Here is a 24,558-nt window from a genome sequence, read left to right on the forward strand (position 1 = left end):
CCTGCAAATCTTGATTAAAAGGGACCACTTTTAAAAAATAGAATAAGCATGCTGTAGTTAGCATTAAAAAGGTACACATTCCTTGACACTTCTTAGAATGTTAAGTCTAATGAGAGAGAGAAAACAACTTTGACTAATAGTGTAATAGGAAACTTACAACAGAAGAGGCTGATGTCTACCCTGAAGTCTCACTGATAAAATCTAACCCCGGGAAACTGCAGCTCCAAACCATGCTCATTATCGTACCCATTAGAAATGTACCTGGCTCCTCTTAATGGTTTTCAAATGGCTTCATTCCAGGCAGCTCTGGACCCCCCACTGTGTTGTTTGTTTTGGTCTAATATCCTGAACAACTAGTGTTTTCTGAAACACACTCTACAACATGCTGATGGAGGTGAAATATGTTTAACGACCCTCTGCTCTCTTCTCCTCCGGCACCTCTGCTAATGATGTCTGGCCACCTTTCTTTTCTCTAATTCTTTGTGTGATAAAGGGTCTGTGCCCATGTTTTCTCTCCTTTACTGGATAATTTCAGTGTGGAACATAACATCCAATCTTTCCGAAATATAATTCACAGACAATGAAAATAGCCCCATCTCTTATCCCCGTGTCACTGGGAAAACTTCCCACGTCTCTGTAGCAGACACGGGCTCCTCCAGCTTCAGAGCTGCTGGGAAGATCTCAGAGGAGGTTAAACATGTTCCTGCCCAGCGCGCTCGCTCTTGTGAAAACCCAGGCTTGTCTCTCCAGAAGGCTCTCCTACTTGGGTGGCTTCTGAAGCCTGTTTGTTTATCGCTGCTACCGGCCCATTATCCCCTGGGAACACAATGTTTTGCAAGGGGTCCTCGAGCAGAGGAACACCACGGCAGCGCTTGGACGTCAGTCTACCCAAGTGCATCCAACTTGAAGTGTTTTGCTTCCTTCATCAGTACTTTCTCTGTGATCCTTCCGTCTCAACAAGCTCTCCAGTGACAGCACAGAAGTCAAAATGAAGCCATTCAACTGAGAAGTTTTCAAAAGGGCAATTTAAATTTTAATTGAAACTCATGTAGAAAGAAAACAAGCCCAACTCACAGAGTAACCTGGTATACTTCTGCCCGGTTACTGGTCAACTAATCTTATGCCAACACCTTCTCCCTCATTCGGGGGCTAAGTTATTAATACATTTCCTGTAAAATATTGAATGTAAAACATTACACCCACACTAACACATTATCCAGAAGCATTTGAATTTCAACTAACTAAGCAAATAATTATTTAGTAATCACTTGACCCAAAAGACCAGTAAGTGTGGAAAAGGGAATAAAGAAAAAATGTAGAATACTTATTTCCCAGAGCTTCCTGATTTGCATTTCTGAAAAATGAAAGTATTTGGCCTCTCAAATGCAGATTTCCAAATTTGGAGGAATAAAATATTTAAGAAGCCTTTAGAATAATATGTAGTTACTTTTATAAGCAGCACTTTGATAAGTACATTTACAAGACTTCCCAGGGAGTGACCAGATTGTTATTCATTACAGTAAACATGTACTGTTGTTTTTCCTTCAATATAAAATTGACAAATGAAGAAGAGTTGAGTGAGATAGTTGTAAACAGAGATTGCAATCAACAGAGGAGATGGTAGCCACGTGACAAAGGGTCTTTTTCCAGGGTGCCCGCCAGACCAACACCTCAGAGGCGCAGCTCCTGAATGAAACAGTCCAGAAAACCGGTACACTTCCTGTGACTTCAGCACACACACATTGTTGTTGTTCTTTGATAAGCAGAGTAATCATGATTCCACTCAAATATTTATTCAAATACTTTTGTTACCAGAAGTAGTATAGCTTAAAGTACATTGCTCTTGAATCTGATGAAAGAACTTTAATTCATGCTCAAGATGAACTGAAATATGGAGAGAAGCGTGGCTGAATGCCGTATATTTCAACAGATGAAAAGGAATTTGAGGAGGTAAATAGGCATTATAATATAACGACACAAGACGATCACAGAATAACCGCTAATATTTGCTGAGCAGCATGGGAAGAGCATTACCTAGGGACCTCACTGAATCACACAGCAACTGTGTCACAGATAATAAGCAAATGGTTATTATCTCTACCCAGGAAGAAATGGAGGTTGGAGAGGTTCAGTAGCTTGACCAAGGTCACACAGTTACCACGTGACAAGGACAGGACTGGAGTCCAAGTCTGTCTGACGGCCAAGACCAGTTCCCAACCACCATCCCCTACTCTCTCGTGGGATAATGTGTTCTTAAAGCAAAGTTCACATTAGCCATTGGATGATTTCTCGGGGGAAATGGCAAAGCTACATTGATTTGCTAAAGAAACCACAAGCATCTGGCCAAATTGCATTTCAGATTTTGTATTTAAGGGTTCCAAAGTTATCATCTGAAAAACGGAGCTGCTGTAGCTGCTTACATGACGGATGCCCCAGGAGTTAGTCTAGTTCTTGAATCTCTTTTCTTCTGTCCACACTCACTCTCCTGGTGACCCCACCCAGGTTCATAGCGTTAAGTGTCATCTATGGACTGATGACTCAAATTTATGTGTACTGCTGGGACCACCTCCGCCACTACCACTCTTATCTCCTCCCTAAATTATTCCAATAATCTCCTAATTTGCCTCTTTCAGCAGGCAGAGCAATCCTAGTAAAATAAGTCACTCCTGTGGTCAGAACCCTCTAGTGACTCCCACCTGGTTCAAAACAAACACCCTTGAGGAGTCCTTACAACAACCCCCATCAGACCAGTGATATGCCCACCCCCCACCTCTCTAACCCCGGCTCTCTCCCTTCCCTCTTATGGATCCCACTCCAAAACCACAGGCCTGCTTGTGGTTCTCAAAATGCCAAGCATGTTCCACACTCGGGGTCTCCCTCTGTCTGGGACACTCTCCCTCCAGATATCCGCGTGGCTTGCTCCCTCCCCTCTTTCAAATCTCATCTACAATGTCACCTCCCAGGAAGACTCTCTGGCAATGCATCACAGCATTAGAGCCCAGAATCCAGTCCACCTCCTGGGTCCTAAGCCTGACTTTGCCATGTCCTGGTGCTGTGACCTTCATCTCTCTGGGCTTCAGTTTCCTCATCTATAAAAGGAAGACAATGATAGTGCCAAACTAATAAAGGTGTTATACGGATTCAGCGAATTAACATAAATTGCTTAGAATGGTGCCTGGCACATGGGGAGGACCATTCTTTTTTAAGTTCGTTGGTTTTTTTTAAAAATATGTTTTTATTGATTTTTGGAGACAGAGAGGGGAGCGAATGAAACATTTTTTTAATATATTTTATTGATTTTTTTACAGAGAGGAAGAGAGAGGGATAGAGAGTTAGAAACATCGATGAGAGAGAAACATCAATCAGCTGCCTCTAGCACACCCCCCACTGGGGATGTGCCCGCAACCAAGGTACATGCCCTTGACCGGAATCGAACTTGGGACCCTTGAGTCCGCAGGCCGACGCTCTATCCACTGATCCAAACCGGTTTCGGCGAGAGTGAAACATTGATTGGCTGCCTCCTGCACACCCCCCACTATGGATCAAGCCTGTGACCTGGGCATGTGCCCTGACTGGGAATCAAACTGGCCACCTCTCAGTGCACAGGACGACGCCCAACCAACTGAGCCATACCAGCCAGGGCTGTCATATTTATTAAATCCAAGATGGAATACATTATAAGACACACCATTTTTTAGCTGTTGCTTAAATAAACAGTGCCAGTTAAAGCAGTACATGACAGACCCCAGGCCTCTGTGGGGTTATCTATGGGATAAAGGCTGTCATGGTTATTCTCAGGCCTGGAGAGCTAAGGATGACCCTCGTAGTTGGGGAGCCGCCTGGAAGGGGAGGGCCTTCCAATCAAGTGATGATCACAAGCATTTACCAAGTGTCAGGCACCCCACTGAGCACTTTGCATGCATGCTCCCATTTAATCTAACTTCCAGAGGAGGCAGGTGTTGCTCTTATCCCATAAGCAGGTGAGAAAACAGCCTGAGCAATATTCAGCTAGCAAGATGGGGGGGGTGGGGGGGGGAGAGCCTGGAATTCCAGAGCAAAAGCTCTCAATCACTTATTCTCAAAGATGACATATACCCTGGGAGGGTCTTAGCCTCACCTGGACTTGAGGGGTCTAGGAATCTTGGGGAGGACTCTGAGGACAGAGGGTAAAGGTGAAACTGTCACAGAGAGGGAGAGGCAGGGGGTAGGAAAGGCCTGACGGAGTCTCTGGTGGGTAGACAAGAGCTGCTAACACCCGAGAGCAAACCAGAGGGTCTGGCTTCTGAGTGGTCATCCTACTTGTTCTCTTGTGTCATTCCTGAGTCTGCAGTGAGTCCTCCTGACTATGACAGTCTTGTCTCATCTCGCGCTGAGAAGCACAGACAGAACCTCAGGTGTCCAGGTTGGCCAGGCTACTACAGTGGGGAGGAGGCCCGCCTGAGGCCCACATGCAGATGGAAGCAGTGGGATCAAAGCACAAGATAAAATGCTGTGGGTTGGAGTCAAGAGCTACCTAGTGTTTCTAGTCCCAGGTTCGGGGGTTGGGGAGGAGGGGGCCATTTTACCAACCAAGTGACATTCCCTACTGAAGGTCAATACTGGAAGGTCATATGGAAGCACTGGGCATGCGTACCATGTTGTAATCAGGAACTGCGGCCAAGACTCTGGAACTGGGGAAACAGCCAGAGTTACAAGAAGCAAGCTATGGACGGCAGCAAGGGATCCCGGCACGGCTGCCAGATGGCATCCTCCTGGTGGCAGCCACGCTGCACAGCCTCAGGCCCCGGCTAGCCTCCGCCTCCACCTCCTGCTTGCTCGTGACGATTCTTTTGTATACAGCAGGTGTCCCAAAAGTGCACGGCACAAAGCAGGTGCTCAGTAAATAGACGCATGGGGCAGAAGAGGCCAGGGGAGGAAAGAGCACTGTTGGCTGTGAAAGAAAATCGATTTGGGCCTTCAGTGCTGCTCAGTGAAATTCTGATTAAATTGGCTTGTTTCCATTATCAATCTTTTCAATCTTAGGATGCGTGGAAGATTAAAAATGCCCCCCCTTACATGCAAAAAACTCAAACATATATTAAACTTGGAAATATTAATAAAAGATATTTTGGAAAGGTCTAAAACAAATGAGAAGATTTTAATTCAATGAAACAAATGTCTACTTCACACACACACACACACACACACACACACACACAGCTGGGGAGTGGGGAATGAAACCCCAGGAGCTAAATCTCCATGGAGAAGGACAGACTACGAAACACAGTATAAAATCTTCCTCCAGTTCTCCTGACTAAGTACTGCCATTTGAAAGTTGATCCTAATACGCTAGTACAGTGGTCGGCAAACTGCGGCTCGCGAGCCGCATGTGGCTCTTTGGCCCCTTGAGTGTGGCTCTTCCACAAAATATCACGGCCTGGGTGAGTGTATTTTGAAGAACTGGCGTTAGAAGAAGTTTAAGTTTAAAAAATTTGGCTCTCAAAAGAAATTTCAATCGTTGTACTGTTGATATTTGGCTCTGTTGACTAGTGAGTTTGCCGACCACTGTGCTAGTGGTATCCGTCATACATGCAGAGCTGGAAGGTTTTGTCCTCAACCCATAGAAGAGGAGGAACTCCTTCCCTTAGAGGCCCTTTAACTACCACGGGAAGGCAGGGCAGACTCCGCTCCTGCTCCTGGATCTGCTCTGGGGGAGGTGAGGGTGTTTAGGTGCTTAGCCAAGAGAATGAGCCTAGGGCAGTGGTCAGCAAACTGTGGCTCGAGAGCCACAGGCGGCTCTTTGGCCCATTGAGTGTGGCTCTTCCACAAAATGCCACGTGCGGGCGCGCACGTACAGTGCGATTGAAACTTCGTGGCCCATGCGCAGAAGTCGGTTTTCGGCTCTCAAAAGAAATTTCAGTCGTTGTACTGTTGATATTTGGCTCTGTTGACTAATGAGTTTGCCGACCACTGGCCTAAGGCGCCTTTTCCATAGGATGGCCCTTTGTGCAAGGTAGGGCTACCACTGTCAGCCCACAGCCTGCTCTTGGGGTGAGGGTGCTGGAGGGTGGAGGGGAGATAAAAAAAAAACAAAAAACCCAACGGCCAATCAAAGAACAAATCCCTGGTAACCGAAGACTCACAATGACTGTGTGCTGCCTTCCATTCACATCAGCTCAGGAGTTGGGGTCAGGAATAAAGCCCCACAGCAATTAGCCACCGGGTGAAGTCCTGGTTTTCTTATTCCAAAGAAGGAAAACAAATCAATTAGCCCCCATCACGGCACACTGCCAAGCCCTGATCAATGTGAATTACAGTGCCAGTGAAATCTTGCCATTCAAAAGATGTGGTACTTACAGCAGTATCCCCCTTCAAGTTATTGGGGTGTGTTCTTTTCATTACCTTTTAAAAATTATGTTTTATCTGTTAATCCTGGATTGCAATTTTTTTTTATCACTAAAAGATAAATTAGACAAGGCAATGATGCACTTGTTTCCATGACAACGCTGCACAAAAAAGTTCGACCTGCTGCATCACCAAGAAGCACTTTGAAAATCATTTCCTAGCAACCCCATAGGCACCCAGAGACACAGACCTTCCTCTGCCCTTTATTCAGACCTGGGAGAATTACACACACGGCGGCAGAGAACAGGTCACTTGGTTACCACACCTCAAGTCGGCACAGTCCATCAAGGCATGAAGCAAAATGATCCCCAGTCTGTGTGCAGGGAGACACGTGCAACTATCTGGGTGCCTCTAACATGCTGCAGCCTCCCCTCGGCTGTGGTTACAAAATCCCTAAGCCAACTCCACTCTGACTACACTGATTCGAAGACAACTGACGGCCTGGAATAATTCACAAACATCTACACACAAATCTGAAGAGGAGGAATGTAAAAATCACCCTCTGACAATTTGAAAGACAGTGTAGCCACGTGGCTCTCTCACTTTCAGGTTTCTCACAGTACAATAATCTACACCAATGTATTGGGAAAATGAAAAAAAAAAAAAGCACAACGTTTAAGAGATTTCATAATCAACTTAGCCACCTACAAGATAAGAAGTTTTACATAAGCAAATGTGAAAGACAATGGAAAAATTTTTTGAATGAGAAATGGATGTTTCTCCAAAATAACACCTTCTAAAAATTAACAAAAAGTAGAATGCGCTCACTGCAAAATAATTGGTTATTGTGCAAATTAGTCTCCACTTGCAAACCACCTCTCCCCTGTCCACTGTGTGCCCTGCTCAGTGCCTGGAGGCTCACCTCTGCATCCTGCACCACCAGCCTCCCTTCCCAGTGTGAGGCAGCAGCAGGGCAGAGGAGAGCCAGGAGAGAGCGGTGGGTCTTTCCTTCCCACTCCTCCCTCCTTCACTGCCCCGGCAATCACAGCGCCTTCATAATGACAGCCCCTGCCGGGGCCCCACAGCCAACAGGGCTCTTTCCTCCCCTGGCCTCTTCAACCCTAGGACGGCTAGGGCTTCACACAGTTGCCGGTGGGGGCACCTCACTGTCCCTTGTCTCCCCTACCTCTGCTCACGCCTCTGTAAGCAGACGCCCCATTTAAGTCTCTTCATCTGAACGTCTGGGGTGAAGTGTTTCCCCAGGGGCCCTGACTGATGCAACTTGACAACGGCAACACATCCTGAAGTAACATGTAGCAAAACCTTGTGTCACACAACTCTGTTTTCACTTTATTGCCATTACTATCATTTCTACTTTCGCTGACGACCATACAGAAGAATCTAGAAAAGGTGGTGATTTGCAATCCCCCTTGTAAAGCCTAAACCCTGCTCCTTCCGCTGCAGCCAGAGAAGAGCAGTCTAAGGAGAAAGGGAATGCGTCCTTAGGAACTTCGTGTCCACCTACGACGCCAGGCCATTTCATCAGGATAAGCCGCAGGAAGAACTGGAGAAGTAGGAAGGGCAGGTTTTCACAGACCTTCCCCAAGCCCTCGTGGGCTGGGCCTTCATAGCTTGGCTTGTGTTGTTTGCATTGCCAATACCCACACCATCAGCCTGCCTCTGCATTCATATGAACATGTAGGAAATGCTTCCAAAACTACTACACATGGATTTTGCAAGAGCCACCATCTGGGAATTACCTTTACCACCATCCCCTCTAAATTAGCAAAACAAGTATCAAGAACCAACACATTCGGTGCAACTCACTGGGCCCAGGCCAGAAACCTGACCCACATTTAATTTCAGTTCTTCCGATGATTTCATATTCACATTAAGCTCCTGAACTAAATTTAAACCTTAGTTCCCAACTAAGATGGCCACCTCTGGGCTGTCATTGTGAACTAAATCACATATACTCACGAGCGCCTCCTGCAGGTAGCAAAGGAAAGTGCCGCTTAAAGATCCTTGAAATGCCAAGTCTCTTGCCTTGGCATTATACCAATTACTTATCTTAGACAGAGTGACTTCTTTAATGCACAGGCTGGGCCCCTTTACAGTGTGATTCCAGCGCTCTGGGAAAGGTCTGCACAGGGGATTCTGCCACACAGGGGCGTATGGGTGTGTACATGAACGGAAAGCCCTGTGCGGGAGTTAGGCCTACGCTCTGCCGTCCAGAGCCAAAAGGCTGCAGTGAAAATAAAAATGCCGAAGAACACAAATACGGTTCTTCTGGGGGGTTCTGCAATCTAGCAGAGAACCGAGACCCAAATCCATGCCGCATTTCACTATGGTATCTCATTTAATTCTTAAAAACTCTGAATTTTCCATCAGGAAAATGTCAATCAAAACCACAATAAGACCCTGCCCTCATACCCACTTGAATGGCTATAATGAAAAAGACAGATAATAACAAGTGTTGGTGAGGATGTGAAGAAATAGGGACCCACGTGTATGCTGGTGGAAATGAAAAATGGTGCAGCTGCCCTGGGAAGTAGTTTGGGGGTTCCTCAAAAAGTTAAACATACAGTTACCATATGAGCAAGCAATTCTACTCTTAGGTATATACCCCAAAGAAATGAAAGCATATGTCCACACAAAGACTTGTACAAGAATGTTCATAGCAGCATTATTCGTATTAGCCAAAAAGTGGAAACAACCCAAATGCCCATCAATGGGTAAACAAACAGTGGTATATTCATACAGTGGAATGTTATTTGGCAATAAGAGAAATAAAAAACTGATCCGTGCTGTAACATGGATGAACCATGAAAACATTATGCTAAGTGAAAGAAGCCAGACACAAAAGGCCACATACTATTTGAGTCCATTTACATGAAATGTTCAGAATAAGCAAAACTAGAGACAGAAAGCAGATTAGGGTTGCCAAGGGATGGGGAACTAGGACTGACTGCCAATAGGTATGGAGTTTCTTTTTGGGTTAATGGAAATATTCTACAATTAGACAATGGTGGTGGTTACACAGCATAATGGATATATGAAAAATCACTGAGTTGCACAGTTTAAAATCTACAACAGTTGGTGTGGTTGAGCACTGAACCATGAACCAGGAGGTCCCCGGTTCGATTCCTGGTCAGGGCACATGCCTGGGTTGCAGACTCGATCCCCAGCAGGGGGAAGCCAATAAAAATTTCTGTCACATTGATGTTTCTATCTCTCTATCCCTCTTCTTTCTCTCTCTCTAAAAAAAAAAAATCAATAAAAACATATATTTTTAAAAATGTACAATTGTAAACTTTATGTTATGTGAATTATATCCTAATTAAAGAAAAATCCAGTGGCATGACACTTTATACCCAGGGTTCTACAGCATTACTTGCACTCAGATTATAACAGCACAAGACAGGAGTAGACAGGGACTCCCCACCTGTGGTCTAAGCTCAATAGCATTTTCACACTAATTTTTCTTTTCTCAAACTGTTTGCAAGGAAAACGAATTCTGTATTTGATTCTATCTCCTATCACTGAGGTATATGGTTTGACTAGAAAGTAAATTTACACAGTTACGCTGATTAAATTGGGAACATAAACAGGGTAAAGAATGTCTGAGTTAAGCTCTCCTGTAGCCAATCACTAAATTTATAAACCTACCTACACCCACATAGCCCTCTTCCTTTCTTCCTCTCACCGTTCCTGGCCCTCTGCCCCCTTCTCTTGCCCCAGATTTCCAACAAGGAGGTTCTTTTAACACTAAACCAAAACCGGGACATCATTCTAGACTGTTCCATCTCCCACATCTGCCTCATCCAAACATCAAGTAATTTCCCTACTTAAAAAGTAAAAATGTATTCCCTCCTCGCTATTGCCTCCCAAAAAGAGAGAGAATGAGGCATTAGGTGCCTCCTGACGGAGGTACACAACACTACCTAAAAGGCAGTCTTGCCAAAATAAACAGGCCTGAATCCAACCAATATACCTCTAGATGTAACTACCAATATACAGGAAATACCGAGCCAGGAAAATGTGGTGAATGATACCACAGGAATGTAATCAGCAAAGTCCAGACTGTGGGAAACTCTGCAGGACAAGGAACCCAGTTTCTCCAACAAACAAACTGTGAGAGAAAAAAAGAGAAAGGGAACCTATACATCAAAAGATACTTAAGAAACATATCAACCAGTGACAACAGGTGGGCCTTATTCCAAAGATGTTTCTATGTCAAATATTTTTAAATAAAGACACGTATGAGATAATTAGGGAAATTTAAACATTGTCTTAGTATTAGGGTTGTTTTTTAAACAGTCCTCATCTCTTATAGTTATATGCTGAAAAAATTACAGCTGAAATAATATAATGGTTTAGATTTGCTTTAAAATTAAGTCCATAGTAGGGAGGAGAGAAGGTGGTGTAGATAAAAGAGTAGCTTTAATTTTATAACTGTGAGGCTGGGTGGTGTGTACATGAAGCTTTATATTACTTTGTGCATCGGTGGGGTCCCTCGGCCTGGCCTGCGCCCTCTGGCAATCCAGGACCCCACCCTGGCCGGGGAAGGACTGTGGGAGGGCTCCAGGACGTGTCCAGCCCATCTCCCCCAGTCCCAATTGGCTGGACCCCAGCAGCAAGCTAACCTACTAGTTGGAGCATCTGCCCCCTGGTGGTCAGTGCATGTCATAGCGACTGGTCGAACGGTCAGACACTTAGCATATTGGGCTTTTATATATATAGGTTATCTCTACATCTGAACTTTTTTATAATAAAAATGGTAAAGGAGAGCCTTCAAAAATTGGCTTGTATATTATCAATAGTAGACAACACTTTTTGAGAGTTATGTTCAAAGTTAACATCCCAATTCTCTACCAGTATCTACTACTTCTAGCCTCACATAATACAAAGTTCAAAGTGTCAGGTATACTAATTATATCATCCTCACAACAACTCTATGAGGTAAGTACTTTTATCAACCCCCTTAGACAGATAAAGAAATTGAATATTAAAGATGTTAAGTCACAGAACTAAGAGATTATAACCTAGTTCTCTCTGACCTCAGACCCCAAGTGTCCACTGAGAAAAACGGAAACCACTCTACATATAGTAAGTAGAGACAGATCCATGTAGACAACTGTTTACAAGGTGTTGAAAGGTACCAGTATGAAAGAGTAAAAAGAAGACAGTAGGAGCTGGAGAAACTAAGTAGATGGAAGGGCAACATTCAGAGGCCAGAAGCTGTGACCTCCCAAGGCTGGCGGCCACAAGCCCACTCTCCTCAGCTGAGGTGCGGCACCATCACCGTTAAACCTGTACCCCTGCCACTTAGCAGAAGCCACTGCTATTGTCTCTTCCTTTCTCCCACATCCCAATCCCCTACCTACTACTTGAAACATCTAACAGGAGACCAGCTGGAAAAGAAATCTAAAAGATACAGTTTGTCGACTTCTAGCTTCACATAATACAAAAGAATATGAAAAAGCTGAGGATGGAGCTGAGAACCAAGAGGCAAAGAACCAACATAATTACTGTGCTATACTTCTTGTCAAGTTCAATAGCAGATTATAATTGCTTCATTTATAGCTCTTATGTGAAGTTTCACTTTCTTCCTCCCTTCTCCCTTTAGAGTAGCTACTATGTGACCATTCAGCACTGACATGTGCTCTTCATATTGTATTGCCCTGTAGGTGTAAGATACATTCCAGACTTCAGAGACTTAATTACACACACACAAATACACCCACACACACACCCCCACTCGTGAGGACCTGGGAGGTTATAGGGACTGTACATCCTTTGGAGGGTGCGTTATCTCCACCTTAGGAGGAGGAGTCATGCAGCTTCTCCAAGGTCACCAAGCTTGCATAAGGCAGAGCTGGAGCTCAAGCCCTGGTCAATGAGTATTTTTCCATCACACCAGGTTGCCTCTCGGTAGCCACAAAAATTATAGGTAAAGAGCTGCAGTGAGGTTCGGTATGACTAGAGATGAGGACAAGACATGACTCATTCATAGAGTCGCCAGGGGTCACAGCTGACTCAATTGCATGGAACAACAATGACTAGTAGGCAGACATCAAGATGTGCTCCACCTACAGGTGGTCCGCAAGTCCTCACCTACCAAAGGAAAGGAAAAGGAAAGAAAAGTTAAGAATAAGGACACAATTTAATCAACTTTGCTCTATTTCTTCAAAAAGTGCCTCATCAACTTAAGCTCCCCTGCAGCCAAAAATGGGCAATTTGAGCACCTAAAGAATAACAACTGCAACGAGTTGACAGGCATCAAATGTATGTGTGATCCACAGTGATACTAAACAAGCAAGCAGAGAAACAAGTACACAAAAATCAGCGTCACCCCAGGAGAATGCTAGGGAATCATCTCATTTTGAAAACTGGAAATAAGAGGGAAGATCCACACATTTAACCTTCCTTTCCTATATAAACTCTGTCCCAGGGAAACCAACTAGTTGATGAGTTTTTCTTTTTAGAGACACTCCAGCGAATAAGTGAAGGAGAAATGATAGAACTAGAATATTACAATTTTACACCCCTATCCATGGATGTAAGCAGCGACAGTTAATAATGGGTTCCTTGTCAGCAAAGAGACAACCAAACACAGATGTGATGTGAGAACACAGTAGCATCTGAAATGTAGTCTCACCCCCTAAAATCTAGCATAATCTGAGCAAACCTCTAAATCTAACTACAAGTTCCGAGCAAACACAGAAGGCAGGGAAACATGTCAGATGCACCCCGGAAATGCAAACAGTAAAACACAGAACGGGGCGAAAGCTCCAGGACAAACAACCCAGGATCCTCAACAAACTAACTGCCAGTGGAAAGAGACACAGGAATGATGAGACTTAAAAGACACATCAACCAATCACAATGAGTGAACCTTATCTGGATACCAAAAGCTAAAAACTAACAAGACAGTTAGAAAAATGTGATTGATATTAAGTACAATTGTCGATACAGATTGAATGCCTGACACTCCCACCCTCACCCCAATTCATATATTGGATCCTAAGCCCCAATGTGGTGGTATTAGGATGTGGGGCCTTAGGGAGGTGATGAGGTCTTGAGGACAGAGCCCTCTTGAATGGACAGGTGAGGGCACAGTGAAAAGACTGCGGACTGTGAATGAGAAATCAGGTCCTAACCAGACACCAAATCTGCTGGCTCCTTGATCTTGGACTTCCCAGCAACTTATTGCGGTTGTTTATAAGTCACCCAGTCTATGGGATTTTTGTTATAGCGGCCCAAACTAAGATAGCAGTTATTAAATTTTTTTATGTATAATGGTTTTATAATTTAAAAACAGAGAACTGTTAAGAGTTAAAAGATTCACACTGAAGCAGTTGTCAAGCCCCTTGAGCTCCCTGCACCCCAGCTCTCTCTCCACCACCTGAGCCCCTCACCTCCTCAGCACCAACAATCACTTAGGATAATTACTCCCCAAGGGAGCGTCGCAGGTTCTCCCGCTGCTTCACCAGCCTCCAATAAAGCCCGTTTCTCCCAAAGGAAACACGTACAGAAGAAACACTAGTTCTAATTCAATTTTATGTTTCTCTCAAATATGGTCTCAACGTTGTAAATATACACTGAGTGGCCAGATTATAATGATCTCTGAACGCATAATAATCTGGCCACTCAGTGTATATCCTATATAATAAAAGGCTAATATGCAAATTGTCCCCTCGACCAGGAGTTCGACCAGCAGGCAGGCCGGCCAACCACCCATGTCCCCACCCCCTGGCCAGGCTGGCTGGACCCCATCCATGCACGAATTCATGCACCGGGCCTCTAATACACACACACACACACACACACACACACACACACACACACACACACACTGAGTGGCCAGATTATTATGCGTTCAGAGATCATAATAATCTGGCCACTCAGTGTATTCTATTTATATAATCTGGCTAAATACATTTTGGGGCTAACCTGGAAACCCAAATGCCACGTATAACATTGTTTCTATATGAAAACCATTTCCCAATACCAACTAGATGCCTTACAAAGTATATTTCTGTCATGGAATATGAATATACAAGTGAGGGTTGTCTTTTACATTTATTCTAAAGCATTTTCTGATTTTCTCTTATTCAAAGTTTGCATCTTTGACACACAGAAGAGGTTCTAGCCTTTTCCTCTCCCTCTCTCCCGTCTTGAAAATCTCAACAAAAAAAGGGGAGGGGAGAAGGTGTCTGCAACACCCCTCTGTCACAGCCATTAGAGAGGTGAGAATAACGGGCCACCTTCCTTGCCCTCACCAGCTCCTCCCAAAGGGGTGAAGGTTCCACGATCAGCACCCTAGTGGGCCAGATCTCTGCAGAGAAAGGCGCCGAGCTTTGGAAAGCTCACAGAGTCCATGCACACGATGGACTCTGGGAAGTGATATTAATCAGCGCTGGCCCAGCCACTGACAAAGCTGATCCTTTGCTCTCATCTTTGTCTGGCCCTCACTGTGGTGGGTATAATTCTGACGGACCTCTGGAGGGGAGCTATGGTAGACAGGGTTTCTATTAGACGGTGGGGAAAAGAGAAACTTTTAGTTCCAGCCAAAGCTCAGATCAAAACACTATTGAAGTTTATGAAGCATCAGCTGGTGGAATGGGTTTTAACACCAAGGCCCTAACCTACACGGGCAGAGGCAGTGTGTGGGCCCAGCAGTCACGGAACTCAAACTCCATCCTGGGCCTTCAACAGGCAAGACTTTACCATGTTGTCTCCTTTGGAAATACAGCCGAGGCAGACCAAACCCACCGGCAGTTTTCAAAGCTTCAGGATAATGTGTATGTCTGCATAAGTCTAGTCAGTCGTCTACATTGGCCAAATCTATCTACTTGAAAGTTGGATACATTTCCCAATAAAAAAACAATTACATGTTTCAACAATATTGAATTCTAAATAACCAATCTCATCTTAATTAGCAAAACAGAAATAATAGCAGCCACAGGATTATTAGCAGCTAATCTTTGTATAATATCTAATGTGCCAAGTACTGTGTTCATTGAAAATAATGACTTGTTTTGACAAAGCTACTCCAATTTTGTATGCATTTTACATTCTCCACTCAATTCAAAATAACATTCCAGTTCAGGCTAATAGAAGGGCGACAGTGAACATGTAAGAGGAAAAACCTCACTCACAAGACCCCCTGATTGCCCCCCACATACACCTGTTTCTCTCCTCTCTGCTCTACAGGACCAGCCTTGGGCCTTCAGGCCCGTGTGAGAGGCAATAAAGCTCAGTGGATAAGGACCCTGAAGTTGGATTCAGATGACCTTGTATTAAAATTCCAGCCCTTACTTTGAGCACTTTATTCTACCTCTTGCAGCCTCATTTCCTCATTTGTAAAATGGGAATAATAATTTGTATCTCATAGTGTTTTTATGTAGATTAGGTAAAACCATGTATATAAAGTGCTCTGGGAATAGCACAGACTTAAACAACAGGCAATATTACTATATCTATTCTACATATCTTGTTGCAAAATGTACAAACTATACATGAAAATATGTATCGCCTTGGAAACAAGAGATAACCACAATATTTTCTTCCTTTCATTGATGAATTATCCAAAAGTAAAATTGTCTCATTTTTATTATAGCAATTACATGCTTCTAAACTGTTTTTCTGAGCACTGTCCCTAAGGAGGCAGAAAGGAGGAGGTGCAAGAAGTTGATGATAAAGAGAGAAGCATCAGCCCTAACCAGGTTGGCTCAGTGGATAGAGCGTCGGCCTGTGGACTCAAGGGTCCCAGGTTCGATTCCGGTCAAGGGCATGTACCTTGGTTGCGGGCACATCTCCAGTAGGGGGTGTGCAGGAGGCAGCTGATGGATGTTTCTCTCTCATCGATGTTTATAACTCTCTATCCCTCTCCCTTCCTCTCTGTAAAAAATCAATAAAATATATTTAAAAAAATAAAAGAGTGAAGCATCAAAATCCTGAATAAAACTTGGCTTTTATCCATCAATGAAAGGAGAGAGAAAATGGGCAAGAAACTAACAAAAACAAAATCTAAATTAACCTATATTGTAACTTGTTAAAAAGCAGTGTTTTGTATTAAAACATAAAAACTACAAAGGCTTCCACTGTAAGATGTTAACACCTATTTTTTTAAAAATGAACTCCTGAACACATGTGAATACATTAAAATGTTTTAAATGTATTCTTTATAGAAAATATCAGCTTATAAACATATGGTAAAGCTCACTTGTTAACTTTTTAAGACTCTAGAGAGAAGGTGTAGAGAGCAGGAAGGTACAAATTGAGCAAAAATGTAACAAGCTGAATAAGCTGGTATCCCACTCAGGGAACTTTCCACCCCTCCCTCTGGGCTTTGAGATCACGGGGACCAGGGAAGTGGGTGAGGAGCAGAGGGCATGACAGGAACAGTCTGTATGGACTGAATACGTGTGCCCTCCCAAATCCCTATGTTGCAGCCCTAGCCTGGTATCTGGAGGTGAGGCTTCTGGGAGGGAATTAGGTTCGATGAGGGCATGAGGGTGGGGCCCCGTGAGAGTGTTCCTGTAAGAGGAGAAAGAGACACGAGGACTTGCTTGCTCTCTGCCATGCGAAGACACACAAGACAGCCATCTGCAAGCCAGGAAGAGTGCACCACAAGGCGCAGAACCTGCAGCATCTTGAGCTTGCCCTTTCCAGACTGGAAACAGGGAGAAATAAGAGTCTGTGGTTTCAGTCGCCTGCTCCTGGTGGTTTGTTCTAGCAGCCCGAGCGGACTAAGGAAAGTCTGAGCAGAGTCAGGGCGGAGAGTGAACTGAAGAGGAGGGTTTGTTTTCAGCAGTAACTTAGAGGTCTCCAAACAAGATAACTGCACATATTTTTATATCATTAGTCATTAAACAAACGAGAAACAGAAACAATAAGTTCAAGGACCATTAAAAATGCCATTATTTTAAGCAATCATCAAAATCGCTCATTTTGATTTGAGCTTAGCGGGGTATCCCTAATGATGCTGAACATCTTCAACACTTGTTACAGAGGGGCTTCTGGGGTACGGTCAGGGTCCTCTCTGCCCTGCTCTTGGAAGCCTCCGTCAATGGGCTCCCTGGCCATTCTGGTTTCCAGATGTGTTTGGCCAAAGGAGGTACCCGTCTGGCTGGAGATGGATGAACGGGAGGACAATGGAATGGGAAGTATTTACTCCCTTGGCTCCCCTGCCAGGCCACAGACTTCCAACTGTTGCTTTCCTCCTGAAGACCACAGCTTGTGGGGCTTCCCTACCCTATAGGTTTGTTTTCTCGGGTTCCCATAACCATTCCCTCCTATTGCCTTTTTCCAGGTTCCCCTTTTCTACCTTAGGGTGCTTCAGCATCACTGGGATGATTTTCTTTCATCCTAACACTTCTGGAATAGTCACTAGCTCAATTTTCAATTACCCTTATGAATATGCATCTGTTTTCTGTTCAGACACTGTTTGATGAGGTGTGAGGAAGGCCGGGTGGGTCAGTCTTGCCTCACCTAGGTGCAGAGGTTACTTACAGCCTTCTGATTGGTCACCGGTGTCTCCTGCAGGCACCGAGCCCTTCACCCTCAGAGGAGAAACCCAAATAGAAGGAAGTAAACAGCTTCTGTCCCCCACTCAGAAGTCTCAACCTGGTTCAACAACTCTCACCTTTGCCAAGTCCCTGAATTCCAGATTTTACTTGCCCACCTGGCACCAAAGTACTCACCTGCTCCTCCCCAACTCTGCTGGTCTTCTGGATTCTGGACTCTGTCTTCCCACCTGGTTCTGTAGGGCTCACTCCCTCCTTCCTATTCTGATTCCTGGCCTTAACCCATCACCAACCTGGTGCCACAAGATCTGTCCTCGCCAGTGGTCACCGGGGAGGGATTTCAGGGGAGAAGTAACACCTCTGAAAAGTGAGCAGCTTGCACTATGTTACTTTCTGTTTTAACAAAAGTTAAAGTAAGGGAGAATTATCTGACAGTCTTTAAAAATTAACGTAACTCTAAAGAAAACAGGGAAAACTGAGCTATGGCAGAAAGTAAGTTTGAGTTTTACTAAATCAACTTGTAAGACTTATGCTCCATTTTAAAATGAAAAAATAATGGTGAAAAGGTTTAGCAAGAACTTCAAGAGTCGAGGACTGAACATGATTCTGTACCATGTCAAGTAGACCTATTTTAAGCCCCTTCCCTGCCTTGCAGCTTTCCATCAGGCAGGACAGGGCTCCAGCAGGGCAGAGCACATGTGACACGGTGATGGCAAAGCAAGAAACCAGCATCTACAAACCCCAATGGATCCTGAGGGGAAGTCACACTTCAAGAAACCAGAGTGGGTACATGGTCCAGCACTCTCCCCACTTACAAACTTTCCAGCCAGCCTCGGAGGCTCAGAGTTTGACTTCATGAATGGAGATGGCAGGTGGCCCATATAAAAGCAAACTAAGGTGAAGGCAGAGCTGTAACTAGTACCCCAAATACATGTGATGTGATGCCCTACACCCTGTTAACAGACAGTCAGTTTAATGGATTTAAAAGCAGCAGTTCTCTAAGTGTGCTTCCCCAGAACAACCACACTAGCATCTTTTGGAAGCTTGTTAGAAATCCAAATCCCCAGGCCCCACCCAAGATCTATTAAATCAGAAACTGGGATTTGGGGCCAGAATATATATTTTATCAAGACTTCCAAGTGACACTCATGTACACTAAATATTTATAGAGCAAAAATAATATTTTTCAAAACAGTTCTATCCTTCCCCCAAATAAAAATCTCATTAATTATTTACCACAAGGTCAGAAAAATATCTATTGCTTTTCCCTTCAAACTCTGGGGGGCCATGGAATGAATAATAAAGAAGTCATTAATCAGTGGCTTAGACACACTCTTTTGCAAGAGATTCCCCATCCTCATCGGGCTTTCCTTACCAAACTCCACGGCTATTCCCTGGATCCCTAGTGTCTACCACAGAGTCTGGCGCAAATACTGGCTAAATGCATAAGTCAGCATGATGAATGGAGGAGAAAGTAGGAACTGGCAACACTGCCTATCAGCACAAAATCATTTGGAAACTCCACCTCCTGTGCCCGATCCACCAAACTGTTAACCTACATAGAGATGGCTGCCAGTTGACTGTATGTCAATACAGACTTTCTACAACTAGCTGCCTAGTCTCAGCTGCCTCCCCAGTTGCAACAGCTGGTATGAGAAAAGACTTGTAAGAACCCCCGGATCTTCCCAGAGAGAGCTTCAACTATCTCCTCTGAGGATTTCTGAACAAGAATCACAAAACTGGCACAGTATCGTAAGTGAGCATTCTGCAGGATTCTCCTGTTGGAGTACTATTTTTAAAAAGGCAAACAAGATGGAGAGAAATTGCTAGGAAGTTGCATTTTTACAGCAATTGGAGACAAATCTAATTTCTTACCAGAAATGGAAACCCATATGATATCATTGTACTGCATATGAATTATTAATGTTTATAATTTTTTGTAAGTTAGGTATTCAGGAAGGTTCCTGTTGACATCATGTTTGACATCATAATGCTTCATCATTCTAAAAGCTTAATGAGATGGATTATTGCTAGAAAAGAGAGAGAGTGAGAGATCAAGCACACATTTTTGTACTCTGGGGAACATCAGAGACCAAGTAAATAATGAGGATATGGTTTATAATTGATGTACAAAGGGAATTTAAAAAAAACACAATTATTATAGCCCACTGTAAACAGGACAAAAAAGCAAAGACTTTACTTTTCTACTTGAGCATCTTAGAGGGGGGAGCATGGAAGCCATGACTAGCAACTATCTCAGACTCTTCTTAGGTGTAAGAATTCTGATTCTAAAAATAAATAAAAGTAGTTTTTACAAAATTACCGTAACTACAAAAGAGTATGGAACATGTGAAGATTGAAAAAATATATATATAACACTGGATCACAAGTCCTAAAAGGATACTATTAAATATATTAAAGCAATTCTGCAGTAACAATTCTGTAGGATTTGTATAATAATTCTGGTCTCATATTTAATTTCAAATCTATAGTTTCTGAGATCTACACATGCAATCAGTGCTGAATCATTAAACCACCAGTTTCATTCCCAACATTCCTAGTAATAGCTTGGAATGAATTAAGCTCTTATTTGGAAATCTTGTTGATAAAGCAAAGTGAGTTAAATTCCAATGGAGGTCAGGCCTTTTAACACTTCAGCCAAGTAGCAATGATGTTTATACAAGTTTATACTAGCTGCTAATAATTGGGACTCACTTTCCCTCCAGTTTTTACTCCATTTGGTCTCTAAGTAGCCTCTTGAGAGAAGTATTAAAACATGGGGAATGAATTCATTCATTATTCTTTCTTTCATTGAACAAACATGGGGTAGCTAGAGTTGCCAGGTACTAAATTGGGAATCCTGCTACTTTGAAAGGCAAAATACACAATTTCTCTGAAGCAACTAAAAATAGTTTTAAAGTTCATAAGTTGTCACCATTCTAAACTACTGCTTCATGTCTTCAAATTTCATTTTTAACAAGAAGGCAAAAGGACAGTCTTTATAGATAATATCCCAATTTAATTATTTAACCAAATATAAAATTTTATTTCCCTGAAATTTCTCCTAATGCAAACTTTATGTGAACCAGTGTGTAAAAAACTTGACAAAAGAAAAACATACTGTTCTGCACATGCCTCGATAACAAATGCTCCACTGGTAGATTGTACTGTCATGCATCCAGGTCTCTAGTATTTGGAAATTCTATCATCACAAGGTTAACATCCAAAAGCTAGAAGAGAAAGCTTATTAACTGGCAGATAGCAGGGCTCATTAAATGGTGTTTTATTATAATGATTATATTACCATACTACATATATAATTATTACCAGTAAAAACCTACAACCATAAATAACCATCATGTTAAGCTTCATGTTACAAAATCAGATGCTGCTAAAATAAGTGCACTAAAGAGGCTTTTGGTCGTCCAGACTGAAGCCAGCACAAGCCGTCCCTCCACTGGGAGCTGACTTGATCCAATGAAGACCAGAAGGCTCCTCACACTAGACCAATTGTGGAACAACTTTTTCAAGTATTAAATATACAATTGTGTATAACCAATGGAACGGCTGCTGGTAACCCAATGGCCATGTACAAGCTGTGGATGTCACACAGCTTCTACCGAACATTGCAAGTCATGGAGATGTATTTTTTTTCTCCCTCTGCACAATGGGATGTGCCATTGTCATTCGGTTTGCTACATGGATAAAAGGCCCAGTGGCCAGGTTTACACAATGAAAACCCTCTTGGATTTAATAGTATTTTGAGAACATACAGAAGGGCAGTATTAAAGTAGTCATTTTTTTCTTCTGCCATTCAGAAATATCTGGTGACTGCTTTAATCACTTAAACCATTTTCTCCACTTCCTCACAATCCCACCCTCCTGAAAGATGAGATGTGTGTGCAGAATCTTCACCTTCACACAGTTGCCCTGCACTGCAAACCCACTCCCCGCACTTGGCTCCGCTGACCCTCCAAACTCAAGACAGGTTCTCTCAGTGGCGAGTCTGCAGCCAACCCAAACTAGGGACAAACAACAGGTTCCACTCTGGTTCTCTTCCTCCATCTTCCACAAACGCACGCCCTCCTTCATTCACAAATCCCCAGCCTAGCGCCTCAGACTCCATGCAGCTGGGCTGGTTTCCCCAGCTAAAAACTGGGATGCGAGGCACTCCGGTACCCTTGCCCCAGGTCTGCACCATTCACCTAAAAGACACGCCAATCGTCCCGGGGCTCCGATTTCATTCAATCAGACTCGCCACTGAAGGCTCTCAATGACACCCACCCCTGCTCTCTCACTAACCCAGACACAGCCTTCCTCCCTCAATGGAAACCCGGCCAGCCCGCCGGCTCCCCAATGCGCTCCCTTTTCCACCCACTCCCCCAGAACCAGCTCCCGGGACCCCTCCAGGGGTCTCTTCTGCTCAGATTTCCTGGCCCTCAGCACCCCCACGAATGAAAAGTAAACTCCTCCTTAGTGACAACCTCCCCTACCCCACCGCGTCACGGCCACTCAACTCCGCTGGAGCCCCCTACCCGCGCAAACCGGCCAGACGGGGCGGGTGCCCCACCAGCTGTGCCCGCGCCCGGCGTTTACCTGGAGGTTGGAGTAGATGGTCTGGGTCTCGGCCTCCGCGCTGCTGCAGCAGTGGCGCCTCCGGCCCCTGCAGGTGGTCGCCGCGGGGGCTGCAGAGCCCGAGCTGCTGCTGCTGCTGCCCAGCTCGGCGCGAGCCCTGCGGACCCGGGCGGCGCTGGGAGGCCCGGACCCGCGGCTCCGGGGGATGGCGTCGGCGGCGTCGGTCTGCACGGAGAGGCCGGGCAAGGGAGGTTCGGGGCCCTGCGACACGCCGGTAGTATGGTGGGGCGAGTTGGACTCGTCCGAGTCCCGACAGTAGATCACGCCGCTCTGCGAAACGTGGATGCTGGGGGCGCAGCCCATCCCTTGGCCGGGCTCCCCCGCGCGCCCGTCCGCGCCCCCGGCGCCGGGACCCGGCGCACCCGCCGCCACCTGCAGTGAGGGGGCGGGCGCCTCGGCGGCAGTGGCAGCGCCCGGACCGCGCGCCCCCTGGCCTGTCTGGCCGCCGCTCCGTCGGGCTCCCTGCGGCGTCCCCAGCCGAGCCTCCGGGGGCCGCACGCGTCACCCCAACTTTCCCTTCTGGGCCATCGTCCTCCCTGAGCGGAGGAGCGCGCACACACAGCGCCCAGCGCGCACCGGCAGCCGCCACCCTCCCTGCCGCGGCGCCCCAAACACGCTCCCCGCGCCTCCGCCTTCCCCCTCCTCCCTCCGCTCGGCCCGCGCCGCCGCCCAGCTCCACCTCGCCGGGCTCCCGCGCCCGTGACCCCCGGGCCAGGGCGCCCGCCCGCTCGCCTGTCTGCCTCTTCTTTCCCCACTTTCAGACCGCGCCCGCCCTCCACCCTCCTCAGGTGCCCCCGCTCCGCAGCCGCTGCCGCCCCGGCCCCACTGCGCCCCGCGGCCCCGCCCGCCGCTCCCCGGCTCTCCCGGGTTGGGCGAGCGTGCCCGCCACTCGGCTGGGTCCGCCGGGCTCCAGTGCGCGGCCGCGGGCACCACGCTTCGGCGCCCCCCCTCCCCCCGACTCCCCCCCCTGTCCAAAGGCACCATCCTGCTGCCGCCCTCCGGTGCCCCAGCCTCTCTTCCCCTCGCCACACACACCGGCCGGGGCCTGAAGGGCGGTGTAGGCGGGAGCACCGCAATAAGCCTTTCACGAGGACATTTTAACACATCCCTGAGCCAAACATCAGGACGCCATCCAGAAACAGTAGGGACCCTATAGCCCAAGCCCACCCATCTGATTTGGTCACCTCCCTGCACACTCAGGAAGCTCATGCTCCCACAGTCCCCCAACCCTTCCACTCTGGAGGCCAAGTTGGATGGCGACTCAGACTTCTTAAGTCCATTCCACGTCTACTCATGGCCTGGAGGTTCATGCCGAGGGGTGGGCGTCTACAGAGGAAGGAACACTTAAACACACGAATTCTCCTAAGGTCAAAGGAAAAAAGCAGAAACTGGGGTGGTTCTTGGTTTTGTCCTCCAGAGTTTTCAACTCTTTCTTGGGTGTCGCTAGATTTCCATCCTGGCTTCTACCCCATCCAGTCTCCAGTTGTCAAGGGCTCTTCCTCACTCTGGACAGGGCAGTCAAATGCTGCGCCTTCCATCACTCCCCTGAGGGGGATATGCAGGCTAAGCTTCTCTCAAGGAGAATGAGAAGATCTTTAGAGGCAAGGCTGCTGCTTTTCATTCCCCCAACCCCGCCCCATGTGAACTTTGAGGTAGAACTGCGAGGCACCACTGCCCACTTATTCACTGGATCTTCTAGTGATTCCTGCCTGCTGCACGGGGAGACCTGCGATGATCTAAGGAAGGACTCAAGGCATAGTTGCTTATAAGAGCAAGGGCAAGAACAGAGTGACAACGCAAAGCACAAAGTACCAAGTGAAATAATGTATTTGATCCTTCCTTTTCTTTCTCTACCCCTAACGCCGCCCTTTGACGTGATTGGATGAAGGCTTCCAATGACAGTTTCCAACCTTCATAGAGAAGGAAGGTGTCACTCCAAATCCCAAATTAGGTATTAGAATTCTAATCTAATTCTTCTTTGCTTCTCTTCTCCGTTTAACACTCTGACTTTCCATCTTGGAATCAACATCTGGAAAGAAAGGAAGGAGGAGGGAAGCAGAGAGGG

General features: G+C 45.6%; 1 protein-coding gene across 10 annotated transcripts in view; it reads right to left on the reverse strand.

The window, feature by feature from the left end:
* PDE8B (phosphodiesterase 8B) overlaps positions 1 to 22,796 on the reverse strand; it is a 178,041-nt gene extending 155,245 nt beyond the window's left edge. For all 10 annotated transcript variants that reach the window (XM_054715142.1, XM_054715148.1, XM_054715140.1 and 7 more), the window contains exon 1: positions 22,455 to 22,796. In XM_054715142.1, coding sequence (XP_054571117.1) covers positions 22,455 to 22,796 — 342 coding nt within the window. The remainder of the gene's footprint in view (positions 1 to 22,454) is intronic.
* Between the last annotated feature and the right edge of the window lie 1,762 nt (positions 22,797 to 24,558).

Source organism: Eptesicus fuscus, chromosome 4 (assembly GCF_027574615.1).
Source record: "Eptesicus fuscus isolate TK198812 chromosome 4, DD_ASM_mEF_20220401, whole genome shotgun sequence".
In the NCBI taxonomy this organism is placed as follows: domain Eukaryota; kingdom Metazoa; phylum Chordata; class Mammalia; order Chiroptera; family Vespertilionidae; genus Eptesicus; species Eptesicus fuscus.